Here is a 24,709-nt window from a genome sequence, read left to right on the forward strand (position 1 = left end):
AACCCGTCATCTCTCTGATGTTTAGATTAGAGAGAGATGAAGCCGCATCCTTCCCGATCACAGTTATAGCGCCGCCGCCTGTCGAGACTAGTCGCCGTTCCAACACCTCTCTTATGAGAGTCGGTGAAAACATACACCACAACTTATAATTATTATGGGAGATTGCTAACAGAGTCGCTCACGAAGAACTAGAATATAAAAATCATTAGAAAACTAATTTAAGAAATAAGATTAGAAAAAGTGTTTGAGTTTTATTTATTTAATTTTTTTAAAGTAGTTAAATAAAATTAATTTTTGATTATAAATAAAAAAAATAAAAAAACTCAAATAAAAATTTTAAAATCACTCCTAATTTTGAAATAGCCCGAGCATGGCCTTTTTATTGGCCAGACAAGATATTGGATTGGCTTGAGCCCGAGTACGATAACAAATGGGCCGGCTCGAACACGGTGGAAAGCACGAAGCACGAATGAACTCGCTTAAAATAAGCTAGCTTGGCCCGTTTGCTACCTCTACCCTATCCGAGCAGAACAGTATCAACTAGGAACCGAGAATTTGCCTTGTCCGCTGGGTCATTGGGCTGCGGCCGATGAGCCTATTAGCCTCGAAAGTATAAATGTATAATCATACTAGCAAATAAGCCCACTGGAAAACCGAATTAGCTCGATAGGCCCAGAATCAATCTGGTTGATAGGCAAGGCTTAATCAACGAATTGTGAGAAAGGTCATTCGGATGAACTGTCTGAAGACTCAACCTTTACCGCTCTACGACGACTCCTCCCGAGGTCGAACCAAATGGTAAGTATCCTACTTCAACTTCTCTATTTTTGGTTTACGGGTATGTCCAGTCGTCTGAAGAGGAATAAGAAAACAGCCCACCAAGTTTTGCTGAAACTCCAAATGTTTGCATCATATTCCTTGTCAGTAAATTTTTAGTATTTTTTTACAGAAATGTGGCTGTTTATTATAGTTGATGAACTTGGATTGGGCATTATAATCGTAACAAACCCAAAATTATGATAATGTATTCGTCAATTGAACCCAATATTCGGTATATTATTCTATGTATTATGTATATGTTGATGCATGGAGTGATGTATACCAAACTGCCGAAGCGCAGGAATGTAGTGAAGAGAGTAGATGCAGAGAGCTGGCCAAAGCCTCTACCTTTTACCGTGCAGTCTACTCTGAGGTGAATGTGAACTCATCATCGTCTGTTAAATTTTGTTGAAAATGTCTATAAATGTAGCATCTTTGGTTGGAATCATCCCCAACCAAGAATGATTTTACTTTTGCTGTAGAAGTAGAACTATCACTTCTGCTTTAGCATCTTCAGGTTTCTCTTTTTTTAATGTCCAAGAATTCGAAAATATTGTTACCCCAAATGAGTTTTATAGGTTTGTATTATGTTCAATCCAAGGATCAAACAGTTTTTGCATCTATAGAAATTTAAAAGTAATTACATAAAGGTGTTAGTTATTGGTTAATAACTCTACAGGAGCTCGTAGCTTAAGCATTGTTTTTAGCATTAGCACAACAGCTTTACAACAGCTAGTAATACTTGCTTGGTTGGAGCCTTGACTTGATGATTATGTGAATGTAGATAGAGGAAGTTGGGTGGGAGAATCTCGTGAGATTTGGTGGAGATCTAACATCTCTCAGCTTTCGGGTCTTGTAAGTGTTTGTGATTGTCATATACTTACTAATGGTTTCTGGTTCACTTATCATGTGTTGAAAAGAAAAAAGAATTCGTTAGTGTTTAAATTTTAGTTTTTGTCTCAAGTATTTAAAATAACTCCTCTAAAATGGCCAAGGATATTTGCTGACAGACTAGTTATACTGATTTTGAATATCGGAAGGTTGTGGAAATTCTATTTGTGAGAAATAAAATATTGCGACAAACATACCTTATGCTCCCAATAAATTGTTAATGCTGTAAACACATTGTACTAATGTCTATTTGTAAGAAGTTGCAAGAATGTATATATGTCATGGACTGGAAATCTAGTTAGTATCAATTAGACTAAACCCTCTCTATCGGATTGGGTGCAAGTGTTGGGTAATTTCCCGGGTTACTTAGTTCAGAACTAGGTTTGTCTTTGTCCACAAGCTTTGCCTGCTTGATTGTGTCTAAAGTTATGTCCTTCAATAGTCCTAAATCCTCATTCATAAATCATATTAAATTTCAGGAAATGCTAAACTGCTATGCTAGGTGCTTGTGGAGTATTAAGTCCTGAAGTTTAATTTGTTTAACTTAAGTATCAACTTGAATTTCTAATACTTTTATTAGTCTACCTTTTAATAGAATGATAAAACACCATTAAGGCTGTTGTTGCAATCATTTGTGTTGTAAACATTTCTGTTTGATTGTGTGATTACTAGATCATTGCATTCTTCTCTTTTTGTTCTTTTTGAAAAAAAAAAAAAAAATCAATGTGGCATTCATTTATTGTTGCTGACATTTTTACTGTTGCTGACATTGTCATGCGGTCTTAATAATTCATGGACTATGTCTTTTGTGAATTTAATCATCAGAGATAGTAAGGGCAGAGTGCATGTTATGGAAATTCAGTTGGATAAAACCCATCCTACCTATCCTCCTTCAATTTCGGCAGTATGTCTTCTTTAATATCTTTGATGTTTAAATTTTTTTTTTCATTTGAGGTATAAATAATGTCCAAGGTTTGTCCACAGGATGTACCTTATTTGTTTAATTTAAAATGGTCATCGAACTCAAGATTGAAAGATGTGGTTCAGCAGTTTCGAAAGGTATTTATTTTTCTCTGAAAATTCATTTGAGATGCTGTATCAGTTGATTGTCGCTTCTGCAAAGGATATCCACAATTTCCTTTTGTATTCAGCATCTGGAGAAGCTTCAGACATTTTGGTCTACTTTGGATGATATTGATAGGTCCCTATGTGTTGTTGAACCTAAACAAGCATCTCCTGCTGTATCCAATCGCCAAGTCATTATAGGTGAGTCATCTTGTTTGTAATGTGGATAGTCTTATTCCTTCTGTCTGTTGATGTTAACTCTTCTGTGGTATTTGCTTTTCAGGAAATGATTGTTTCGTCATGTTGTCTATTAAAGCCACTGATCCTAGATCTTTACCAGAGTGAGATTTCAGCTCAAGTCAGTTACTAGTGCTGCCACCTTCTGTAGCCTTTTCTTTTCATTCCATTGTGATATGAAGTTGTATTAGGTGTCGTTTTATTGGTACAGGTCAAATCGTGAACCTTTTGAGAGACAGATGGCAGAGAAATAGCAAAAGATGGTATATTATCCCTTTCATTTGTGATTTGCAACAAAAATAATTAAATATAGTTTCCCTTGGAAATGTATTCTGTCTTTGGTACTGTATTGTCAAGGTAGTGTATAAATTTTCTGGTGTTGTTACTTTAGAATCATCCTTTTGCACAAAAAGAAGCGCTTGTACATTTGATTTTTACAGCTGCTTCTCAGGTTTTATTGTTCAAGTACAATTTTTACGTATTTTTCTTCAGGAAGGAGCTGTCCATCAGCTTCAGGCTAGAGGTTCGGAATCAAAATAACTTTTCTAGATTAGGGATCACTTTGTTAGAATGCTGTTCTCTTTCAAAGTTATGAGGAGAAATTTTGCAATGGTCTTAAATGAGTGCTCAACTTTTTTCATTTGCTTCACTGATACATGATTAACCTTTTCATTTGCTCAACTGATACATGTTTAGCCAATTGATATATGTTTAACTGTCATTTGCTTACTCTCATTTCATAGGGTAAAAGACAAAAAATTTCTGGTTAATCTCGAAACTCTTCTGGAGACTCAACTTCCAAAGCCTGCAGATGTTGAGAAGAATGATCAGCAAGTGGAATGCGGAATTTGTTATGCTCCGAGTCTTCCAGTTGGTAATTCTGTAAATACTTTCTTAGATGTTTACTAAAATTTTCAGTCACTGACATATGCAATGTTCATGTAGATGATGAGCTCAGAGGTAAGAGTGGAACTGGGACTGACTATACATGCGATAATACCAGCTGCAAGAGGGCTTTTCATAGCATATGTCTCGTGGACTGGCTGCGTTCCATTACCACAACAAGGCAGTATGTTAAGGCTCTTGTATCACTGTCATCTTTCCACTGGTTATTGCACTGAATATTTATAGCTTTACTTGCCTTTGATATTTTGTAACAGAAACTGTAGGTTTAGAATGTATAATTATCTAGTATACTCTTGAGTCATGGCTTGAACCTGACATTAACATTCAATGACTTGGTGCATTTCCAGTTTTCCACAATATCATAAAGGAAAATCATACAGGTATCCTAAAAGGAACTGTAAGGGACATATAGAATAGCTTCTTAACCTGTTCTCTTTAGTACTGCCTCCATTACTCCTCTAGCTGCTTCAAACAATCTCTTCAAGTGACCATGACAATTAGTGTAATGATTTGAAAATATTGACATTGAGAATTGGTTGGACTGCATCTGTCAGTCATGTCAAGTCATAACCTATAGTGGTGAACATAGGATTCCTTTATGGTTACTAAATGATTTTATTTTATTTACTTATTTTTTTGTACTTGCATTACAGGTCATTTGATGTTTTATTTGGAAGTTGTCCATACTGTTCAGAACCAGTTGCAGTGAAAATCAATAGTGTGAAGAAGTAAGCTAGGTCTTCCAGACCTGCTAATCAAGGATCTTCTGATGTGCTCCTTTCCTGGGCATATCCTTAAAGTCTAGAGGTGGTCAATTCCTTGCCCATACTTGGATTAATGTCCTTTTTACGGTAAACTTTGTAGCACTAAGGAAATGTAAAGACTAAATCCTGGAAAATCCTACTTTTAATTCTTATCGAAGGATTGAACTTCGGTTTTGCCAATGCTACAAATAATACCCTTTTCTGCTCCTCACTCTCCCTGCTCTTTTATGTGTTCCTTTACTATCTACAGCTCATTAGTAGTTTACAGCCGATTAAGTCTAGTCCTCAAATCATTTTAGCACTGTATCTCATCAAAGCTTCATACACAAATCATTTGTAGTACTCTGTTGCCTCATAAGTCTAGGACCTATCAAATGTTGAGAAGTTGTTTTCAATCCACTCTATGTTCTGTCTAAATCTTATCTTCCATTGGCATAGTGGCTTTAATGGTTGCATGATTCACATTTGAGGTTACATCCAAAGAGTGATTTGGAGTTTACCCTCGTGATAAATCGATATGTCATACGGACCTTTTGTTGCCACTGCATTAATGTGTGTATGACACAAAGTCTTGTGCCCAAGTACCTTTATATTGGTATAGACAAGCAGACCAGTAGACCATAAACCATTGGGTTGAAGTTGAACCATTGGAGAATGGAGCCAACCACATTTTTCCCGAGGTACATTGGCAAATTATTGTTGTGGACCTAATGCTAACCAAGTCAGTGAACTGTGCTATACCAATTCCCAAGCAGATTTCACTCCATGGTTTTCTGAATTATGGTGGTCTCTGCAACAGAGAATGGCCCTTTGTCAAAGTCTAACCATCTCAGTAATTAGGGTCCCTCAGTTTAATGGCTCTTATCGACCCTGTTGGATGGGAGGTCCCTAGTTATTTAGGGCATGCCAATGTCATTATGAGATGCTCGGATTTCATTCAATATACCCGACATGAAAAAACTCCTTCACACCCGGCGCATTGCTTTCAGAGCCGTGGGTGTAAAACTTAACTGTTTGTGAGTTTCGCTCTTCAAGTTGAATGCACTGCACTCAGTTACAAATTTATATCATATTTTATTTATTTATTTCTTGAGGATGATGTTCACTTTCTCAGAAGTTATTTGCACCCCAGATTCATTATATTATTGCTCTATTTCACTTGCACAGAGAGCAGGAGATAATATATGGGATATGCAATACTGACTCATTTAGACAATACTTGAAAAAATTAGTAACGATTCAAATTTGTAACGTTCGGATGCTGCCTCACATCTTGTATGAAGTCTACATTTTCCATCCCGCATTAGAGAATTCTTGTTAGTGAGTGACTGCAATGAGCTGGATACTCGGAGCACTACAATGACTAGATGATTAACAACGAGTTTCACTTATTGTTTACGAGACCACGTTGTTCTTAATTGATGTTTCCTCAACATACAATCATGTTTCTACCTCTCTTATTACGGTTACAAATCTAAAACTATCTTGCATAAATTCATACGAATCACACTAGTGCATGCAACAATTGACACCGACCTCCGTTTATGATTGTTTATGATTTTATGAAACGTTAAGATAGGAGAAGAAACGAAAGGAAATAGAGACCATACATTACATATTTATGGTTCAATCCAGACTGACTAGTATAGAAAAACAATGCTACTGAATCAAATCAACCTCAAATTGTTTGCTTCCACTCTTTTCTTCCTTTTTCTTGGCTCGTGTCAGAATGGACCGATTTCTTCCTTTTTAGCAGATGAAGACAAGGAGACTTTTGCTTCACATTTGAAAATTGATAATAGAGTTCAAAAGTATATCCTTTTCACAATAGCGCAGGAGAGCTTTATTGGTACAATAATGGGAGCTGGATACAGACACAAGTAGGAATTGACATTTGCTCACTTGTAAAACAGACTTATTGCCTCATTGGGCCTTCTTCATCCACATATACACACAACAACAATTTCCATATTCCCCTAGACACCCTTTTACTATGCATGGCTCTTATTGCTTACTAGAGTAAAAGGACGCCTTACGTCGCTTAAGCATCGACTTTTTAATTCACGCCAAACGTACGTTTATGTTCAGAACGTAGAAGAGGCCCACATCGGAAATTTTTGGCCTTGTATGACAACATGTAATATTCTGGACCTCTTCACCCAGAATCAGTATGAATAGGTTGATAATAGGTAACTGGCTGCAATTTAGAGGCCGGCGACACACTCGGGTGGGGGTTTTGGGAACCGGGATCTGTCGGAGCAGTAATCGTAGATCATGTGGTTCATACGAACCCACTTGTATCTTCTATATTCAAGGGCATTGAGTGCTTGGTAAGCAGTGCCTTCCCACCAGTTATTAGTGCTTGAGGCACAATTAGCTGGTCCTGGCACAGAGCATCCTTCGATGTCAAAGTCCTTGTAATAAGCATAGAAGGGGGCTTTGCTCCAGTTTATCTTCTCAAGCCCTCCTCTTGTTGCCCAATCATCAGCTTCCCACAATGTTGAGAACACCCCCATGGGTTGGAGCTTTGGGTATGGGATTCCTTTCGCTTCATTGTTCTTGTACAGCCTGATAGGCACATCATCTACATAGAAGCTGCACCACCAAAAATGACGTGGAGACCACTTAGATAACCAGAAATAAAAAAACAAAAACAAAATTTTACCATCTATAATGTGGTAATTTTCTCTTGCCACGCACTCTCACATCTGCTAGACTGCGTGGTCTTCATTTAGAATTTAACAGGTCAGATATCAAATAAGAAACCATTTGTCGGTTCTTGTTAGCTTACACAATATGGTGATGGTTCCAGAGAATTGTGTAAGTGTGGAAATCTGCAGCAGGGTCAAACCAGAGGTTCACCCTTTGCTCCCTGTTACCCTGTCCACGAGCATAGATATTGGTCTGGACTGTGTAAGGCTGTCCAGTCCTGTTCCCCAAGAACTCAAAATCAAGCTCATCACGTACTGTATCTGTGTCCGAGTTCATCTGCCAATAACAAAAACAGTGAAAACAAATAAGGAAAAGTTAGATTAAAAAAGCCCAGGAAAACCCAGAATTTCATTTGGATCTTGATAAGGGAAATATACTTACATAGAAAGCGGTGACAGTTCCGGCAGAGTCACCGGGAATGAGCTTGATCTTCATGCTCACACGGCCAAACAAGTACTTGTGTTTGGAGGAAAAGCCACAACCTGAAATGTTGTTGCCAAATTTAGTAGGGAAAATTAATAATATTATTAATAATAAAAAATAATATATCAAGTTGACCTGAAAAGTATCTTACCAGAGTTTTGGTCAAGAACGAGTTGGATGGCCCTCCCTCCATCGATTTGCCTGATATGAGAATCAGACCATGTGACTTGGAAATCCTGAAGAAAAGTGGCTGGTCGTGCAAAGGCTGAGAGGGAAAATAGTGAAAGGAAACAAAGGGAAATAGAAGCAGTAACACTACTCCTCATAGAGGGATACATGGCTATGATTCTGTCTCAGAAAATGAGAGTACTACTTTATACCAAGTTATTATGGGATTAATTTGCATGAATTTGTGATATAGATGAGAAGGTGTGGGCTATTTATACATGTATGCATATAGTTGGGAGAGTGATGATCGAGGAGAGATTAGTGATTGAGACTGTTGCTTCCTAATGGGAAGGGGCCCATCATCATCACTAGCTTTGCTTTCCATCCAGCTCATCGCAAGCTAGGCTATGGCTTTTGTTAGGCCCTACCCAACAGTTTGTATTCTTCTTTCGCGCTACTTTCTTTATCGATCACTCACCTTAGTTAGACCTAAATTATTATTATTCTTGTCTTTACATTATAAGTTGTTGGGGTTGTGTAGCTTGATAGACATATGGATGCTAAAACAACTTAACCAAACACAATATATTCCTCATATGAACTTAACATTACTCGAGGCAAAACGCAATCACGCCCAAAAGTAGTGAGAAAAAGATTGATTAGAGTCCATATATATCCTTACCTCGAATATGTCTTGATAATGTACGATAATTGTGTTTTGCTAATAGGACTTTAATTTGTGAGGGCCGTGACCATTTACCCAATTTGAGCTTAAAAATTGTCCACTCACTTCACTGAGAGTTTTTTACTTCCATTTACTCAATCTAACATCTGTTGACAGTATTGCCCTCATTTTAATTAACAAATACTCTCTCTCTCTCTCTCTCTCTCTCTCTCTCTCTCTCTCTCTCTCTCTCTCTCTCTCTCTCTCTCTCTCTCTCTCTCTCTCTCTCTCTCTCTCTCTCTCATGGCGAAGTCGAATCGCTCGTCAGAAGCAGTCTCGCTGGTGGACATGGCCTGAATCAGCATGAAGAACTCGAACACGTGGCCGTCACCGTTGGCCTAAATCTCCGATTGGCAGCATGCTAGCTCAGTGGTCGTCGCCGCATAGACCAGAGACCACGGCTCAGTTGATATCCTGAGTGGCCGAACGGGATCGGAATCAGTGAGGAACGAGAGTAATGCTGGAGAGGCAGCTAGAGTTCGAATTCGAATCTAGGTTGGGTCCGAGATCGTGTTCGTTTCTGAGGGGCGAGACGGCAGAGAGTCACGGCCTTATCGTCGTCTTCGAGAAGATGAAGTAGAGACTCCAGTCACGACTAGTCACAACCACCATCGGGGAAGCACCGGCGAAAGAAAGAACCGGTCTCACACTCCAGTGGGTGCCCAAAGCATTTTTTGGGTGGCCCAATTTTTTTTTTTTTGGTAAACTGTGAGCTCCAATAATGGGGAAGGGAAAAAGAAAAAAAAAGTGAACATGTAGAATTGAACATATAAATTGATCAATTGTGCCTGTAGTGTATTCATTTTGGTTTTGGGAGGTTATGCAATTCATTGGAGGGCAATAATATGATTATTGGAGGGCAATAATATGATTATTGGAGGGTAATAATATGATTATTGGGGGCAATAATATGATTATTGAGACACAATAATATGAGTATTAGGGTGCAATAATATGATTACTGGGTATTATTAGATGGCAATAAAATCAGACACCCGAATCCGGTCACCATTCCGGTAGCCAGATTAGGGATTCCAGTGACCGGTTGTCCGATTCCGATCACTGGTCACCGGAGTTCGCGTCGGCCACTGGTCACCGGAGTCTAGCAAGATCTCTGATGACTTCTCTCTCTAAGTGACAAAGGAGAGGGCAAAACTGTCCTAAAAATAAATAAAAAGTAATAAAAAAAAAACTTAATTGGGTATTGGGGCAAAATATATATAAAATATTAAGTAAGTGGGCAATCTCTTAGAGTGTTTGAATCAGTGGGGTTAATTAACCCTAAAATTAGGTAAATGATCATTTTCCCTAATTTGTATAGATAAAACCTCAGAGACCTTATTGATGTATCCATTTGAGTGGCCAAACCATAATTAGTGTGATTGAATGTTGAAGGCTAACTCTTTGGTGATTCAGATATCAAACCGTTATCCATGATTAGGGCTGTCAATTCCGACACGACCCGATAACACGACTCGAAACCCGCACGAAATAAAGCGGGTTGAACCCGCACGATTAAAAAGCGGGTCAGTCATGGGTCAACCCGCCATGACCCATTTAATAAATGGGTCGGCCACGGGTCAACCCGCCAACACGAAGTGAACCCGTATAACCTGATTATGCTATACTTCATCCTGAAATTTTAGACGTTGAGAGTATTTGATCATAGGATTAGACAATTTGAAATATTTTGCTTTATAATTATTGGATTTAATTATTTATGAATTATATATAATTATTTATATTCTTCGTCTTGTAGAGTTTTTGGTGAATTTAATCAATTTATGCATTTTTTTAGTTAAATGGGTCGCATTGTTAACCCTTAAATGAGTCATTTTGTCAAACACGACACAACCTATTTATTAAATGGGTTAAGCGGGTTGGAAACGGGTAACCCGTTTAATAAATAGGTTGGGTTTGGGTTTAAATTTTTGACACAATTATTAAATGGGTTGGGTTTGGGTTTGTATCTTGCGACACGACAAATACCTTGACCCGACACGAACCCAACCCGACACGACCCATTGACAGCCCTATCCATGATGCATATTACTGATGACATTCTTAAAAGAATAGTGATGAAGGTTGGTGATTGACTGATTGTGATTTTTTTTTATTTTTTTTTGTGAGAATGGGTGATTGTGATTTTACAGGAGGATGGTGGGGAATATTGCTATAAGATCATGCGGGTAAGTAAGCCTAATTCCATGGCCTAGGCTATCATCCCCAATCACTGTTGCATATAGAGCCCTAGCCGGTTAGGTTCTTGGTCAACTATAGCCCTAAAGTTAATGCTAGCAATCCAATCAAAAATTCGTCCTATATGTATATATCAGTGTATACAGCCAATAGAAGCTGATTGATATTGAATTGCTGATGGCTAGCTAGTTGTTCTAGTATGGACCCCAATTTGATGTTGCTCTCACATTACAGCCTGTGATTGTTCTTAAGCACAATTTAAAGCTCATTATCATCTTGTCAAATATTTAGAGCAATTCTAAAAGTTTCTTTATATATTAATTTTTCTCTATTTTAAGAAAAAATTTAGTTGTTTTACTCCAGCAGATTCCCTATAATTATCCATAAAATAGAGATAGTGATGGAATTAAAGCAGAAATCTTTTTTGAGCTTTTAATTTTTGCTTCCCTAGAAATTATAGGGAAACTGTTGGAGATGCTCTTAGGGGGTGTATTGTATATGGAATTAGTAGAATTTTTAAAGAAATCTATAGAATTTAAAAGTCTGGGTGTATTCAATATAGACTTTTAACCGTCCATGAAAGTCTTGAGGTATTCAATTAGGATTTTTAAAAACTTCATGAATTCCACCAAAATCTAGGGATATTCAATTAGGACTTTTAAAAATGAATAAAAGTACAGAGGTATTCAAAATATCATTCATACTTATGGAATTAGAAAATCATGGATAATCATGGACTTTGTAGTGTTAACTATACATACCAAACTCCAATAATTTTCCAGCCTCCAGACCAAAGATTTCAAAAAGTCTATCAAAGTTTCCTCTTCAAAAAAAAAAAAAAAGGTCTATCAAAATTCTTCTCTCTATCCACGAAGAAGTTTGTCCTTCATCATCTCTCTTTCTTAATTTTTTGTCTTTTCTCTAATCTTTTATAATATCAACCAATACCCAACATGTTCATTATAGTAGTCGAATGCGATTTTTGTTTTGTTTTTTTTTTCAATTGTGATACTTCGAACCCTAATGGCAATAAAAATGATTTATGAAACCCTAAAACTCAAATATTGTGGTCTAACCCTAAGACCTTGTACCATACTAAATTTTATCTTATTAATTAATTATTCTCATTAATTTGAATTTATATTATGGTTCAAAAAAAGGTTGAACAATTGAATTTCATTTGATTGATTATAGATCAAGACATTTACCAATATTGCTACAATATATGTTAATCGGCGAAAACAAAATTGATGAGAATAATTAACCATAAACATCAAGTGATCTATATTGTATATTTATATTGTTGGGAGATTAGGAATGAGAACAAACTCGCTAGACAGACTAACAATCATTTATTTGAGTCAATTTCTAATAGAAGATATTGGAGCATTGAAGAGACAACAAGTTATTATTTTGTTTTGTGTTTGGGCTGCATTTTTTTTTTTTAATAATATTTTGTACATCCTAGGAAATCTGTAGAAATCATTCATAATAAACTATATAGATTTTCATGAATAAATAAAAGTCTGTTGCTAAAATCAATGGTTTTAAGAAATCCATAACAGTCTATCAACTTTTTAAAGAGTCTGTGAACTTTTAAAAAAATATGTCATTTAAAAAAATATGCACAAATCCAAATACAATACACCCCCCTTAAAAAAAAGTAACTATATAATTGGACAGAATTCCACAACCTAAAACATTAATTTCCGGTAGGTCACCGCTATGTCAAAGCAAATGAAGTAGTCATTCGTGCACTTTTTGTTAATTGGTGCTTGTTAGAATACATAGCTTTTGTGGAGTAATATTATTTCAGGATGTTCTCTTTATGCTTATTGTAATCTGGGGTTCAATCTCTACGTCCTCCTTTTGTATTCTACAATTTCATAAATTAAGACTTGAGAGCAGCCTTTTAAAAAAAAAAAAAAACTCAACCTAAGATCAAACACCTATTATATGAATCTGTATACATCGACATGATGAGTCGTAATGATCGGAAGGTCTTCGGTAAGATTATGGCACGTATGCATAAAAAATATCTAAATCTGCGTCGTACTCAAACAACATCAGACCTCACCGACGTGTTGGAGGTGAGTTTGATGGACTGACATAATCCCTAAACCTCATCACGACCTTCTGAAACTGCATGCAACGTACGATTTGGAGATTATGTGCACTCGTGGCAAATCAAGCACCAATGAAAAGCATTTGTGGTTCTGGATATGTGGTGACCGCCAAAATAGTAGGGTTTCGGAAAATTATGTGCGAGATTAGGACTGAACAGAAATCTTCCTATTAGTGAATGACAATTGTAGCACTAGAGGACACACAAATCACTTTTCTTCTGAGCGGTCCTACGTCAAAAACTTCGTCTTCTCTTTAGTCCCAAGTCCCAAGTTCCAAACCAAACCTATTTATCCAAAAGTCGATCGGATTCTAGAAAAATAGTAACTCGGAATTTAATGTAGATGAAAAACATAATCATGAGGTGCTCAGGCTGTGTCAGGGGGAACGAGTGGTAGAGCTACAGAAATTAATTAATTCCTATTCTACCAAATATGAAGGTGGATCGTGGATTCTCTCTCTTTTTCTTGCATTATTTACTGTTTAGGGTAAATCTACGTGAATGGGAGAAATTTTAATCCTTCCAACTATAAACATGAGATCTTGTAAGAGCGTTGCTGTAGTATAGCACACTTTCCAGTCTGATAATTAAGGTGGTTTTGTTGTTAGAAGAAAAACTTAATGGATATTTAGATGATAGGGTCTAAAATTTTCTTATAATATCTAATTCTGGAAGTATAGATATTTCATTATCCCTTATATTTTTATTTTTAATGAATAAGTGACCAAGGACACAATCAAGAAAAAGATTATTCAATATATAAACTCTGGTTATATGAATGGGAACAAAAAGGAAAACGTTCTTACAAGAAAAAAGGAGGAGATGGTTTCAGCTCTAGGCAAAAACAGTATGGTAAAGTTTTGGAAGTCAGCGAAAACGATTGTATGCTACAAGCTAGTCTACAACTTTACCCTAATTTGACAACTACAAAATTCACGAGGGCATATATGCATGGTCTCAAATCTCAGATTACCAACGTGTGTTTCCATAATTATTATTGCTCATCGTTTTCGTAGATCGAGTACCTATCAGAGCTAATCACTTACAAAACTAAATCACGCAACTTGCTTCACATGAGGATGATGAAGAAGATCATAGAACTACTTGATGGTGCTGTCTTGATTAACTTTTAATATCACACAGTTCAGCTGCACAACTGGTATGACCCTCATGCATTCAAGCCATCTTGACCTACATTTTAACTTGAAAACGAAATGTAATGATGAAAAAGATAACTCACATCAAATTCAAAACCTACTTTGTTAAGTATGTATAATGAAAAAGATAACTTGCATCAAATTCAAAACCTACTTTCTTAAGTACGTATTCAACACACACACACACAATATATATATATATATATATATATATATATGTATATAATATATTTTGTTTTTTGGTCGATGATTTCGATAAAAGGCTAAGGTTATATATATGGTTGTTGTTTGCACTCTTAAGCAGTAGATCCAGAATGTAAATTTGGGGTGGGCTAATCTTAGGCTTGTTTATAAGAATTTTTTTTCCTATCAATATTGCTTTCAAGAATTTTGAAGAAATACTAACAGAAATTGTTGTAGCTAAAGAAAAACAGGGAGAGAAAAATTTGGAAAGAGGGAAAAACAAGTAAGTAAATTTTAAGAAATAGTAATATAAAATGTGGTAACAAAAGAAAAAAAAAAAAGGAAGAGAAAAAGGGAGAAAAAATGGAGAAAGAAAAAAAATAACAAGAACAAAAGAACAAAATGGGGCTTAGTGCCATTTGGTCTAGTGGCATAAGTTTCCCCTTTGTAAGTAGGAGGTCGTGAGTTCGACTCACAATAGGCTAGTTGTTGTATTTAATTTAAAAAAAAAAAACAATGGAGGAGAAGTAAATGAGGAAAAAGCAAAAGAAACAGGCACAAAATGTCTCTAAGAGGAATTGAAAATGTCTCTAATAGGATTTGAACCAATGTCACAAGTGATACAACATGTCACTTTGCCAACTGAACCATTCATGGCTTTGTGAAATTTCTGTACATATAATCGGTAATATATTATAATTTTTTTGGACCAACGTGGATACGCCCCTGTATTTCGTGTCTGCACTATAAAATTAATATATTTTATCCGATCAAAGATAAAACTGAAGACAGAGAGTAATCTTGGAATTAACAGATTTATCGATTACTTCAAGTTGGCATCTCAGGTAATGAGAATAAGAAGGTAAACATCCAGCAAAATTAAAACAGATTATATGGAAAGCCACTGTATGAGAAAAGCCATTGCATATGTGAATGGTCGTTTTCAGTGTATAGATGGATAGACATCGAATAGAATGCTGTGATGGGTCACAAATCACAACCTCTCTTGTGCTACCAAACAATTTTGGGCTATAAGATGGTTGACATTTCACCTGTGCTTGTGTAGGAAAACAATAGTTTGGTGTGTAGTGTCTGCATAATTATATGGGAGAGTGCATTAATTTCTTTATCATTTTGGAGGAGGATACAAATAGAAAATAATTACATTCTTTTTCCCTGCCTAGGGATGTAATTTTCTTGTGGCATGCAACTTTTGCCATCTAGGATATAAAAGGGGTCAACCCATTAAAAAAAAAAAAATATATATATATATATATATATATTTTTTACATAGTCATTCAGAAGAGGACGTCTGCACAGAAGTAAAAGTGCGGACGTCCCTCCTCAGGCCTCGATCAAGCGGCGTTGTGGTTGCCGGTGCCGAACCAGGTCTCGATGTTGAGTCTCTGCTTGCCACTGGAGTCGTTGATGAAGAGTTCGAAGTTGACCTTGATGGGCTTCCATGGTTTTAGGCGAGCTCGCTGCGCACACCTTCGATTCCTATCAGTTGAGCCTTCGCCTTGATTGTGACGCCGTCCGGGATGTCCAAAGTGTTCGACCTACAACCGCAACGCCTGAAACCACCGCCTGAGGAAGGACGTCCACACTTTTGCATCTATGCGGACATTCGCTTTTGATCCGGCCTGTATACAGACACACATAAACGCACACACACACAAACACACTTACACATATAGTGCTTCTCTGCTAAGGACCTCCGCATATATCATTAAGGTATCGAACTATATTAAATCAATGAACAAATCGAATCTGTCCAACTTGAACTGTTCGTGTTCATAATTGTAAATCGTAGTTTGAATGCCTTAATGATTATCAATTTGGCTAAAAATTTGTAGAGATGATCTACTCATATATACCTAAAATCTGAATGGTCAAGATGTGGATATGCGATCGAAAAGTGAGTCTATCACGGAAATTCGCATATTTTAATATATGCGAAGATCCTTAGCAGAGAAGCACTATATATATATATATATATATATATATATATATTTAAAAAAAATTTGAGAAATTGCATTCAAGACAAACTACATAACTTCTTTTCAATAATTCACACCGTTCAAATTTTAGGTATTCACTTTTAATTTACATATAATATTACTAGCCTCTTAACACACGCTCACGCGTGTGTCAATTGACATTTTTTACTTTTTTTTTATACTTTATTTGTGTCTATAATATGTTATGTATAAAAAAAGAGTTTGTTTTAGTAATTTCTCTAAAAAATGTTTATTTTTTATGAAATTATGAATAACTTTTTATTTCTTCAAAAAAAACAAAAACTGTTATTGTAGTTAACAAAGCAACAAAACGTCTAAGATCTTTCTTTTTTTTGTAATTTCTTCAATTCAATTTGCTATTATATTTACTATTTTAGCCTTCATGTGATAAATTATAAATTTTTAAACTATTATCAAGAAAGGGTAAATTGTGGGTTTTTGAAAATTTAACCATAAGTCTTATTGACTTAATTAATACTGATAACATTAATTATTTCTGTAGTAATTTATTGATTTTTGATATGATTGATTCTTCAGTGAAGTTTTAGAAGTTGAACATGTCAGTAATTTATTTCGGGTTGGATTCGAACTTCAACAAAAAGAGGCATGTTTGAATTTTTCTTAGCCAGATTTCTTCATCAATAGGTCCAATCTCTTTCACCGACATGTATCTGAAAAGATGATTACAAGACTTAAATCCCATTACGCACGTTACTGGCGGTTACTAGATTAAAATGGTAACATGCATCACAATATATAGTTTCAATACCCGAGAACTAGACTATTCACAATAAGATCAATTAAATTTCCAACCAAGTCCATTTATCAAGTTTTGTCCAAAACAAGTTCTTTAGCTAATAATTATGGTCTTTGGAGGCTGACAAAGTCAATTAAATAATGGAATGGATTAGCAACTAAAAGTAGCTATCTTGGTATATATCTCAAAGAAAATCACATCAAACATTGTATTATTTCGATCCTTGTCTTTAGGTAGTGAAACAGCCTTACGATATGATCTAGTTTTGCCGGTATTGGGGTGTCTAGATTTGACTAACCAACAACATAACACTTATCTAATAGGGCTGCTAATGACATGCAAATAGTCTTCCCCAACTATGTTGCACCTTTTGAATTTTGATTACATGCAATGAATTATACATATAAGAAGCAAAAATAGCTATTTGGAATATGTACTATTCGTTTTGAATTTAATCAAAGTGCCCTCGATCAAAATACTTTCTTCCCTCCTACCTCCACCTCAAGTTACATTTAACACAATTTTTTTTTTTTTTTTGAGAGAAATGGATAATTTCATTCATTTATCCATGGCCAGAAAACACTTACATCATATGTTGTCTCATACCAAAAAAACTAGATGGTCCAAGCTGCCAAACAGATGACAGGTAACCCTCACTGTTGAACAAAATAAGCACAACTTTTGACATAGCCAATGAAGACAAATCCAACACTACCTAAATCGTTGCTAGAGTAACTCTAATCGCTTAAGACCACAATTGGTGTGCAATTAGAGCAACTAACTTAAACAGCAACAGACTTGCAAAATTCAACTCCTAGGTACCGAATAAAGGAAGCTTAGAGCTTACCTTTGCCCTTCTCTATAGGGCTACTCTCTTGACCAGTTTCCATAATAGGGTAAGTAAGACGCAGATGCATCCTACTCACCATCTTCTGAGGACAAGGATTCTTATTCTTACGCCCTAGAGGCCTGCCAACCTTCTTCTTCAAGATGCCTTGCTCACTCTCTTTGTCAGTTTCCACCAAACCCAAAGTATCTGCTTGAAGAGTAAGAAGCTTACCCCCCAGGATAGTTTTAAAGTTCTTTGGGGAGGGGGTACAACCTCCATTCCTGCCTTTCTTCCTGTACACCTTAGGTTCCACCTGCACATCTTCAGTAGGAGGAATGGATTTCAGAACACCCTCCATGAAGGCCGATCTCGAGACCACCACCTCATCCATATTCTTCATTGGCTGTAATATCTCCTCCTCAGCCATACTTTGCACGGTACCAGCAGAAGAATCAAACCCAGAAACCGATCCTTCCTTTCTTCTAATGACATGCTTCTTTTTCTTTATTAAAGCAGGAGAAGATAAAGGTAAATCACGACTAGCTTGGGCTGAGAAGGAGAAAGAGCCACCAGTAGTAGAGGAGCCGCTGAAGTGCAATACCCTAGGAGTAGAGATTGCCGCATTAGGGTCCTCACACTTGGCCCCAGAATGAGTAATCAAGCCACATTGAGAGCATTTACCCTTGAGGTATTCAAACTGAAATTTCAACAAAGGCTCAACTCCTATCACCAAGAAAATTATGCGTTCAAAGAGAATGGGTTTGGAGATATCATGCAAAAAGAATATGCGAATAACTCCTTTCCATAATTCTTTCTTGTCATAATCTAGAAAACCTCCCAAAAGGTTTCCAATGAGAGTAAAATTATCAGGTTCCTCATATAGAGGCGGAATGCCCGAAACCCTAACCCAGATATGAACATGTTTCATCGAAACCTCAGCAATAGGTAGGACTCCATCATACTCCTCCAGACAGACCGGAGCACGATCAAAACACCAAACTCCTCCTCTAAGAACCTTATTCCGGTCTTGGATTTATTCAAAAGAGAACAAGAAAAGATTATCCTCCCTTTCATGGACTCTAAAGTCCCTTTCCACCATCCATGTTCGGAGGAAGTGAGATTTGAAGGCAGCAGAGTCTACAAGTTTGCGAGTAAGAGGTTTTCCAAGGAGAAAACGTTGGGTAGATTTGCACACCGGGCCTCCACCCATATTTCCAAGGTCCGGGGCTTTACCACCCTTAGCCACAGCCAAGGAGGCAGCAAAGCTAGCAGTGACGGCATCAATAGTAGCCATGGATAAGGAAGAAAGGTGATAGATCTGATCTGGTAGGGGAGAGCGGCAAAGTTGCCGTGCTAGAGTTTTGGGGGAGGAAACTAGGTGGAGAGAAAACTAGCTAGGGTGAGAGAAAATCTCCTTTATCCCGGGAAAATTTTTCGAGATCTAAATTTGGAGCTTTCTAGCTATATATCATCTTTTGATCGAATTAGTTTTCATCGTGTGCTCAAGGAAGCAAATAAGTTAAATAAAATATAGATGAACGTATGTGTTACTTTCAGACAACTACATGAACGTTCAGAATGTCTAAATGACTTTATTATGATATGAGAATCAGTTTAGCTATGTACCCAAATACCCAACAAACGTATTTTACATCACCCAATATAAATTATCTACTTAAAGTATTGTTCTTTCTCATTATGAGAGTGATGGATTCCTTAAATACGATGGAGCCTGCAGAATTTGCAACTTGAAGTATTTACATTGTGTATATCCATATAATATCTAGAGACGACTCTCTAATTCATTAAATCTTTCGATATTTTTGAAGAGCATGCATGGACGCCCCACATATAATATAGTCACGGATAAGAACGATATGAGCCATTTGTGCTTTGTGAGGCTGCAGCTTAATATTCTCTGTTAATTGTCTGCTATTTAATATTAGATCATCTGTTCGTACAAATATCAAATATGGATAAGAAAGCTAGCAACAAGTCGCTAGCTAGCTCGATCATCAACATTTCCTTAAAGAAACAGCTGCAGCTAGCTTTACATGTTCTAATTAATTTTCCATATTAATTATTATGATGTGCATGGGATAACCACCCTAACTCTAAAAGGGCTTTGATACTGGGATTGTTAGGTTCATGCTCTCCATATTAATCACCAGTATTAGCTGTATGTACTTGCACTTGCCCTAAAGCTAGCCTAACTCATGAGAGTGGTCTAAGCCTCTAACCAGATTAACTAGCCGAATCATGAAATCACCCATTCGAGATAGACATGTCTAACACACACGTGTGTGTGTATCTTTGAGGTCATATCAAATCGTTCTGGGATCATTTTTGACTATAAAAGATTATTCAAATTGGAGATTGTTTAGTCATTTGATTATTATAATCATCATTTTAATCCTAGTTTTTGGATACAATGATTTCTAATTTGGCTGATATTTTGCAAAAATAATCATATGAAACCTAAAGATGCAGATTTTGATGATACATTCATATTGCAAGTGGGTTGAGGCGAGAACATCTTCACTTTTCTTGAAAGGAGAAATTGTACAAGCTAATACGGCTCCTTAGATAGCAAGGGCCCTTTCATTTGCGATCCTATTTTGACAGATAAGAGTAACAAATTACTCAAGTTTAGGCTTCCACCTATTTTAGCTTAATTGAAATCATTATATGTGCTCAACTATGTAGTCCAATTCAGGTACTGATTGACTTCTCATTCAATTATACTCAACTGACTATGGATTCAAATCGAATGGTGGAGAATAATTATGCAAGTTGCTTCATTATTTTCACTATATTCAAGTAAATCTCTATTTTGTGTCTGACCCAAATTTTAGGTTACTTGACCTAGTGGTAATAGAGTTTAATTAGAAAAATCTAGAGATTCCTATTCAAGGTATGATTATCTTTCCTTGTATGATTCAAATTCTATACATTGTAATTCTCTATATAAAGAGGTCCCTATTGTCAATAAGAATACACAGTGATTTTCTCTCAATTCCCGTTTCTCTAACATGTTATTAGCACGAAGCCCTAACCTTGAAAACCCTAATTTCGTAGCCCTCAAATTCCAGCATCCACCGCCGCACACAAAAAAGCCCTCAGCCCCAGGAGCCCAGAACCTGCTGCGGATTCCCAAGAACCGGTCGAAATCACCCTGAACCGGCCGTCAAAAGTTACGGAACTCGAGAAATTAGCCTCACCTGCCTTTGCCGCACCCCTGTGCCTGCCCTGCGCGCATCTGCCGACATCTGTCGACAGATCTTGCCCTAGCCCTCGACAGCCCCACGCACACCTGCCTACAGCCCCTGCCAAGTTCTGCGCGCAGCTCCCGGTAACTAGCCTCGCTAGCTGTAGACATCTGCCGACAGCCCTCGCAGCAACCCTACAGCAGCTCCGGCCAGTGACCACAGCCGATTTCTGACCACCTCTGGCAGACTTTTCAGGCAATTTTTTTATACATTTTTCGAGGTAAACTTTTCTAAAAGTTCCCCTTTTTTGAAGTTTTTTTTATTCTTTTCTTTTCTTTTTCTCGGGGACTTGCAACCTCCTTTCTTCTACCCCCCTTTCTTCTTCATAGGGGAGACCAAAAGTCGAACTGTGGGGATTCGTGCTCACTCCAAGCTTAGCTTGGAGTCCTCCAAACTTAGAGTTTGTTGAGAAGAAAACGATCGACCACATACATCATTGTTTCGATCTAATCCAAACCCCTCTTGGAATCGGATTTTCTTGGAAGCAACTACGCTAAAAAATCCCTAATTTCTTGGAAGCGACTACGCTAAGAAATCTTATAGTTTCTCGTGGTAGTCTTTTTTTTGTTTTTAAACTAACCCTAATCTTGTGTTGTTTTTCAGGATGAGCAACCTGAACAAGTTGAACTTTGTTCCACTGGAGACAACAGGCGTAGGATACCATAGGTGGGTCCGAGATGTGCGTCAACATCTTAAGGCTGATGGACTTCTGGAAACCATCCAAGAACCAAGTCAGAATGTGCTTACTCCTGAATAAGCTGCTGCTTTTGAAGCAAATAGAGCTACGAGAGAGGCAAATGAAGCTAAAGCCATCATTCTCATGACAAGGCACATGAATGACGAGCTCCAAGGTGAATACCTCAACGAGGAAGACCCCAGAAAAATATGGGTGGAACTTGAGCAGCGATTTGGCAACATTCGTGACTCCCTGCTTCCTGATTTAGAAGTGAGATGGCATAGCCTCCGCTTTTGTGATTTCAAGTCTGTACTTGATTATAATTCGAAAGCTCTTCGTATCAAATCTCTAATGGAGTTATGTGGAAAGACCATTATTGATATGATGTTGATTGAGAAAACTCTCTCTACCTTCCCTGTCTCTGCACTGATGATTTTTAATAATTATCAGATTGATGTGAATGCAAGACGTATCACAGGGTTTCATGAGCTTATTGGTGCCATGAATGTAGCTGAGAAGCACGACAATATCCTTGTGAAGCACTATAATGCTAGACCCGTGGGAACCAAGTCTATTCTGGAGTCTAACTATAGTCGCGACCCAAAAGGAGGATGCAAGGAGCGAAACCCTAAGAATAGGGACAATTCTGGATGTTCTGGTTCATATAATCGCCCAAAGAGGAAGGAAACAGCCAAGAGAGGCGTGCACGGAACCGTGGAGGTCAACGTATGAAGAGAGAGAGAGGCGGAGCCTCCGGCCATGGTGGTGACGCCACCGAGAGTAATGGTCATCCAAAGCGCGCCCCAAAGGCACCTCGATCAAGGGAGCCTGACCATAATGATGTTTGTCTTCGATATGGATCAACCGGACATTGGGCCAAAGCATGTAGAGTATCCTAGAATGGTGCAGATGCATAAAAGGAGTATCGTGAAGCAAGGGAGGCATACTACATGGAGCAGGAAGATCAAGGGCCAAGAAACTGGCGATTTTGATTAAGTCCTTTTGTTTTCCAAGAGATGTAGGCAATTGCCATATTATTTTTGTAGTAGATGCAAATGATTTAATCTTTCTTCAAAATAGGCGTACTCAATGTAAGTGTGATGTATAGGAAGGTTTTGAGAGTAGTGGTACTTAAGTGAGCCTCGCTCCACCGACATCTCTCTACTCACCTGGTCACATTTGCATTGGGATTACTGAAAGAAGTTAGACGACTGCCATTATTTTGCATTAGCTAGTTTATTGGATTAGATTTTCCTTTGGTTAAGAAACAATGATGTAATTCCGTTTGACTTATTAATAAAAGTTGAGTTCTTTTCTTTATCACTCCTTTTTTAATTACTAGCTTTTCTTTTAGGAATGAATTTTGGAGAACTACAATGTCTTGCTGATTGTGCGATTACGCACACCATTCTATGCCATAGGCAATTATTCTTAGAGATGTTGCCTACATATTCCTCTGTGACTACGATGGCTAGGCCATCAGGTTTAGTTCAAGGACATGGAATGACCTAATTCCTATTGCCTAATGGCACCTTGATAAAAGTTGCAGAAGCTCTCTACGCTCCTAAGGCAAATCGAACCTTATTGAGATTTAAAGACATAAGAGTCAACGGATTCCATGCAGAAACGCACACTGAGAACGGAAAAGAGTTCCTTTGCATCACCTCTAATGATTGCAGACGGAAGCGCATCTTAGAGAAGCTTATGTGTCAAACTAGTGGATTTTATGTCACTACAATTCGACCAATTGAATCCATAATGTGATAAGAGAAGATCTCTTGGATTCTGACACAGACTGGCTTTGGCATGATAGACTTGGATATCCTGGTTGTGATATGATGATCTGTATACTAAAGACTTCACACGGACATCCATTCTTTAGAGTGGGACGAAGCAAGAATCCAAAATTGATTCCTGAACTTAGTATGACCGCTGCCACTGCTGCTTCTGGAGCTGCAGCTATCCTAAGCCGCCCTAGGGCCTCCCAAGTCCCATGTGACGATGCCATAAATGGCGCAAACCATGGCCATGACGCCATGGATATTCCCCATGGCCAAGATGCCATGGATGCCACTTTTCATGGTTCCAACGCTATGATGGGTGATGTAGTTTCACATTTTTCTTCTAATAGCACTACTGATGCTCAGGCCCAACAAAAATCCTCATTGGTTGCTTCTAAGGCCCCTCACTCATTTTGCAAAGCCTATTCATTCGGGAAATTAGGACCGAGACCGTCCTACGCAAAGGATCCTAAAATACTCATTTCGTTCTTACAGAGAATCCAGTGGGATATATGTTGACCAATTCAACCATCATGCAGACCTTTTAAATTCTTTATGGTATTGGTTAATGCGTCGACGCACGGGTCACATGTCGCACTGTTGTCCACTCGAAATGCTGCTTATGCTAAACTCCTCGCCCAGATTATCCGTCTACGGGCTCACTACCCTTATCATCCCATTAAGTCAATTCGACTGGATAATGCTGGGGAGTTTACATTGAAAACTTTCGATGACTATTGCATGTCATTGGGGATTGATGTAGAACATCCAGTTCCCCATGTTCATACCCAAAATGGTCTCGCAGAAGCTGCCATCAAAACACTACAGATGATAGCACGGACATTGGTTATGCGCACCAGTCTCCCTGTTTCTTCTTGCGGATTTGCAATATTGCATGCAGCGACGCTAATTCGTCTATGACCCACTGCCACCCAATCTTACTCTGCGTTACAACTAGTGACTGGGTACGAGCCTGATATCTCGCACTTACGCATTTTTGGGT

At 37.6% G+C, this 24,709-nt stretch overlaps 2 protein-coding genes across 2 annotated transcripts; one reads left to right on the forward strand and one right to left on the reverse strand.

Annotated features, from left to right (window-relative positions):
• The first annotated feature begins 645 nt into the window (after nt 1–645).
• Nucleotides 646–4,893, forward strand: LOC112188647 (E3 ubiquitin-protein ligase FANCL). The gene is made up of 11 exons (XM_024327806.2): nt 646–798; nt 1,121–1,192; nt 1,604–1,674; nt 2,536–2,614; nt 2,695–2,769; nt 2,862–2,976; nt 3,059–3,116; nt 3,204–3,275; nt 3,756–3,886; nt 3,958–4,081; nt 4,572–4,893. Exons 1-11 carry the CDS (start codon nt 796–798, stop codon nt 4,648–4,650), a joined length of 879 nt encoding a protein of 292 aa, XP_024183574.1. The 5' UTR covers nt 646–795; the 3' UTR covers nt 4,651–4,893.
• A 1,581-nt stretch (nt 4,894–6,474) lies between these two features.
• LOC112189201 (probable xyloglucan endotransglucosylase/hydrolase protein 6) lies at nt 6,475–8,240 on the reverse strand. The gene is made up of 4 exons (XM_024328476.2): nt 7,969–8,240; nt 7,776–7,876; nt 7,474–7,670; nt 6,475–7,277 (listed from the first exon to the last, which is right to left on the reverse strand). Exons 1-4 carry the CDS (start codon nt 8,153–8,155, stop codon nt 6,887–6,889), a joined length of 876 nt encoding a protein of 291 aa, XP_024184244.1. The 5' UTR covers nt 8,156–8,240; the 3' UTR covers nt 6,475–6,886.
• Between the last annotated feature and the right edge of the window lie 16,469 nt (nt 8,241–24,709).

Source organism: Rosa chinensis, chromosome 2 (assembly GCF_002994745.2).
Source record: "Rosa chinensis cultivar Old Blush chromosome 2, RchiOBHm-V2, whole genome shotgun sequence".
Taxonomy (NCBI): domain Eukaryota; kingdom Viridiplantae; phylum Streptophyta; class Magnoliopsida; order Rosales; family Rosaceae; genus Rosa; species Rosa chinensis.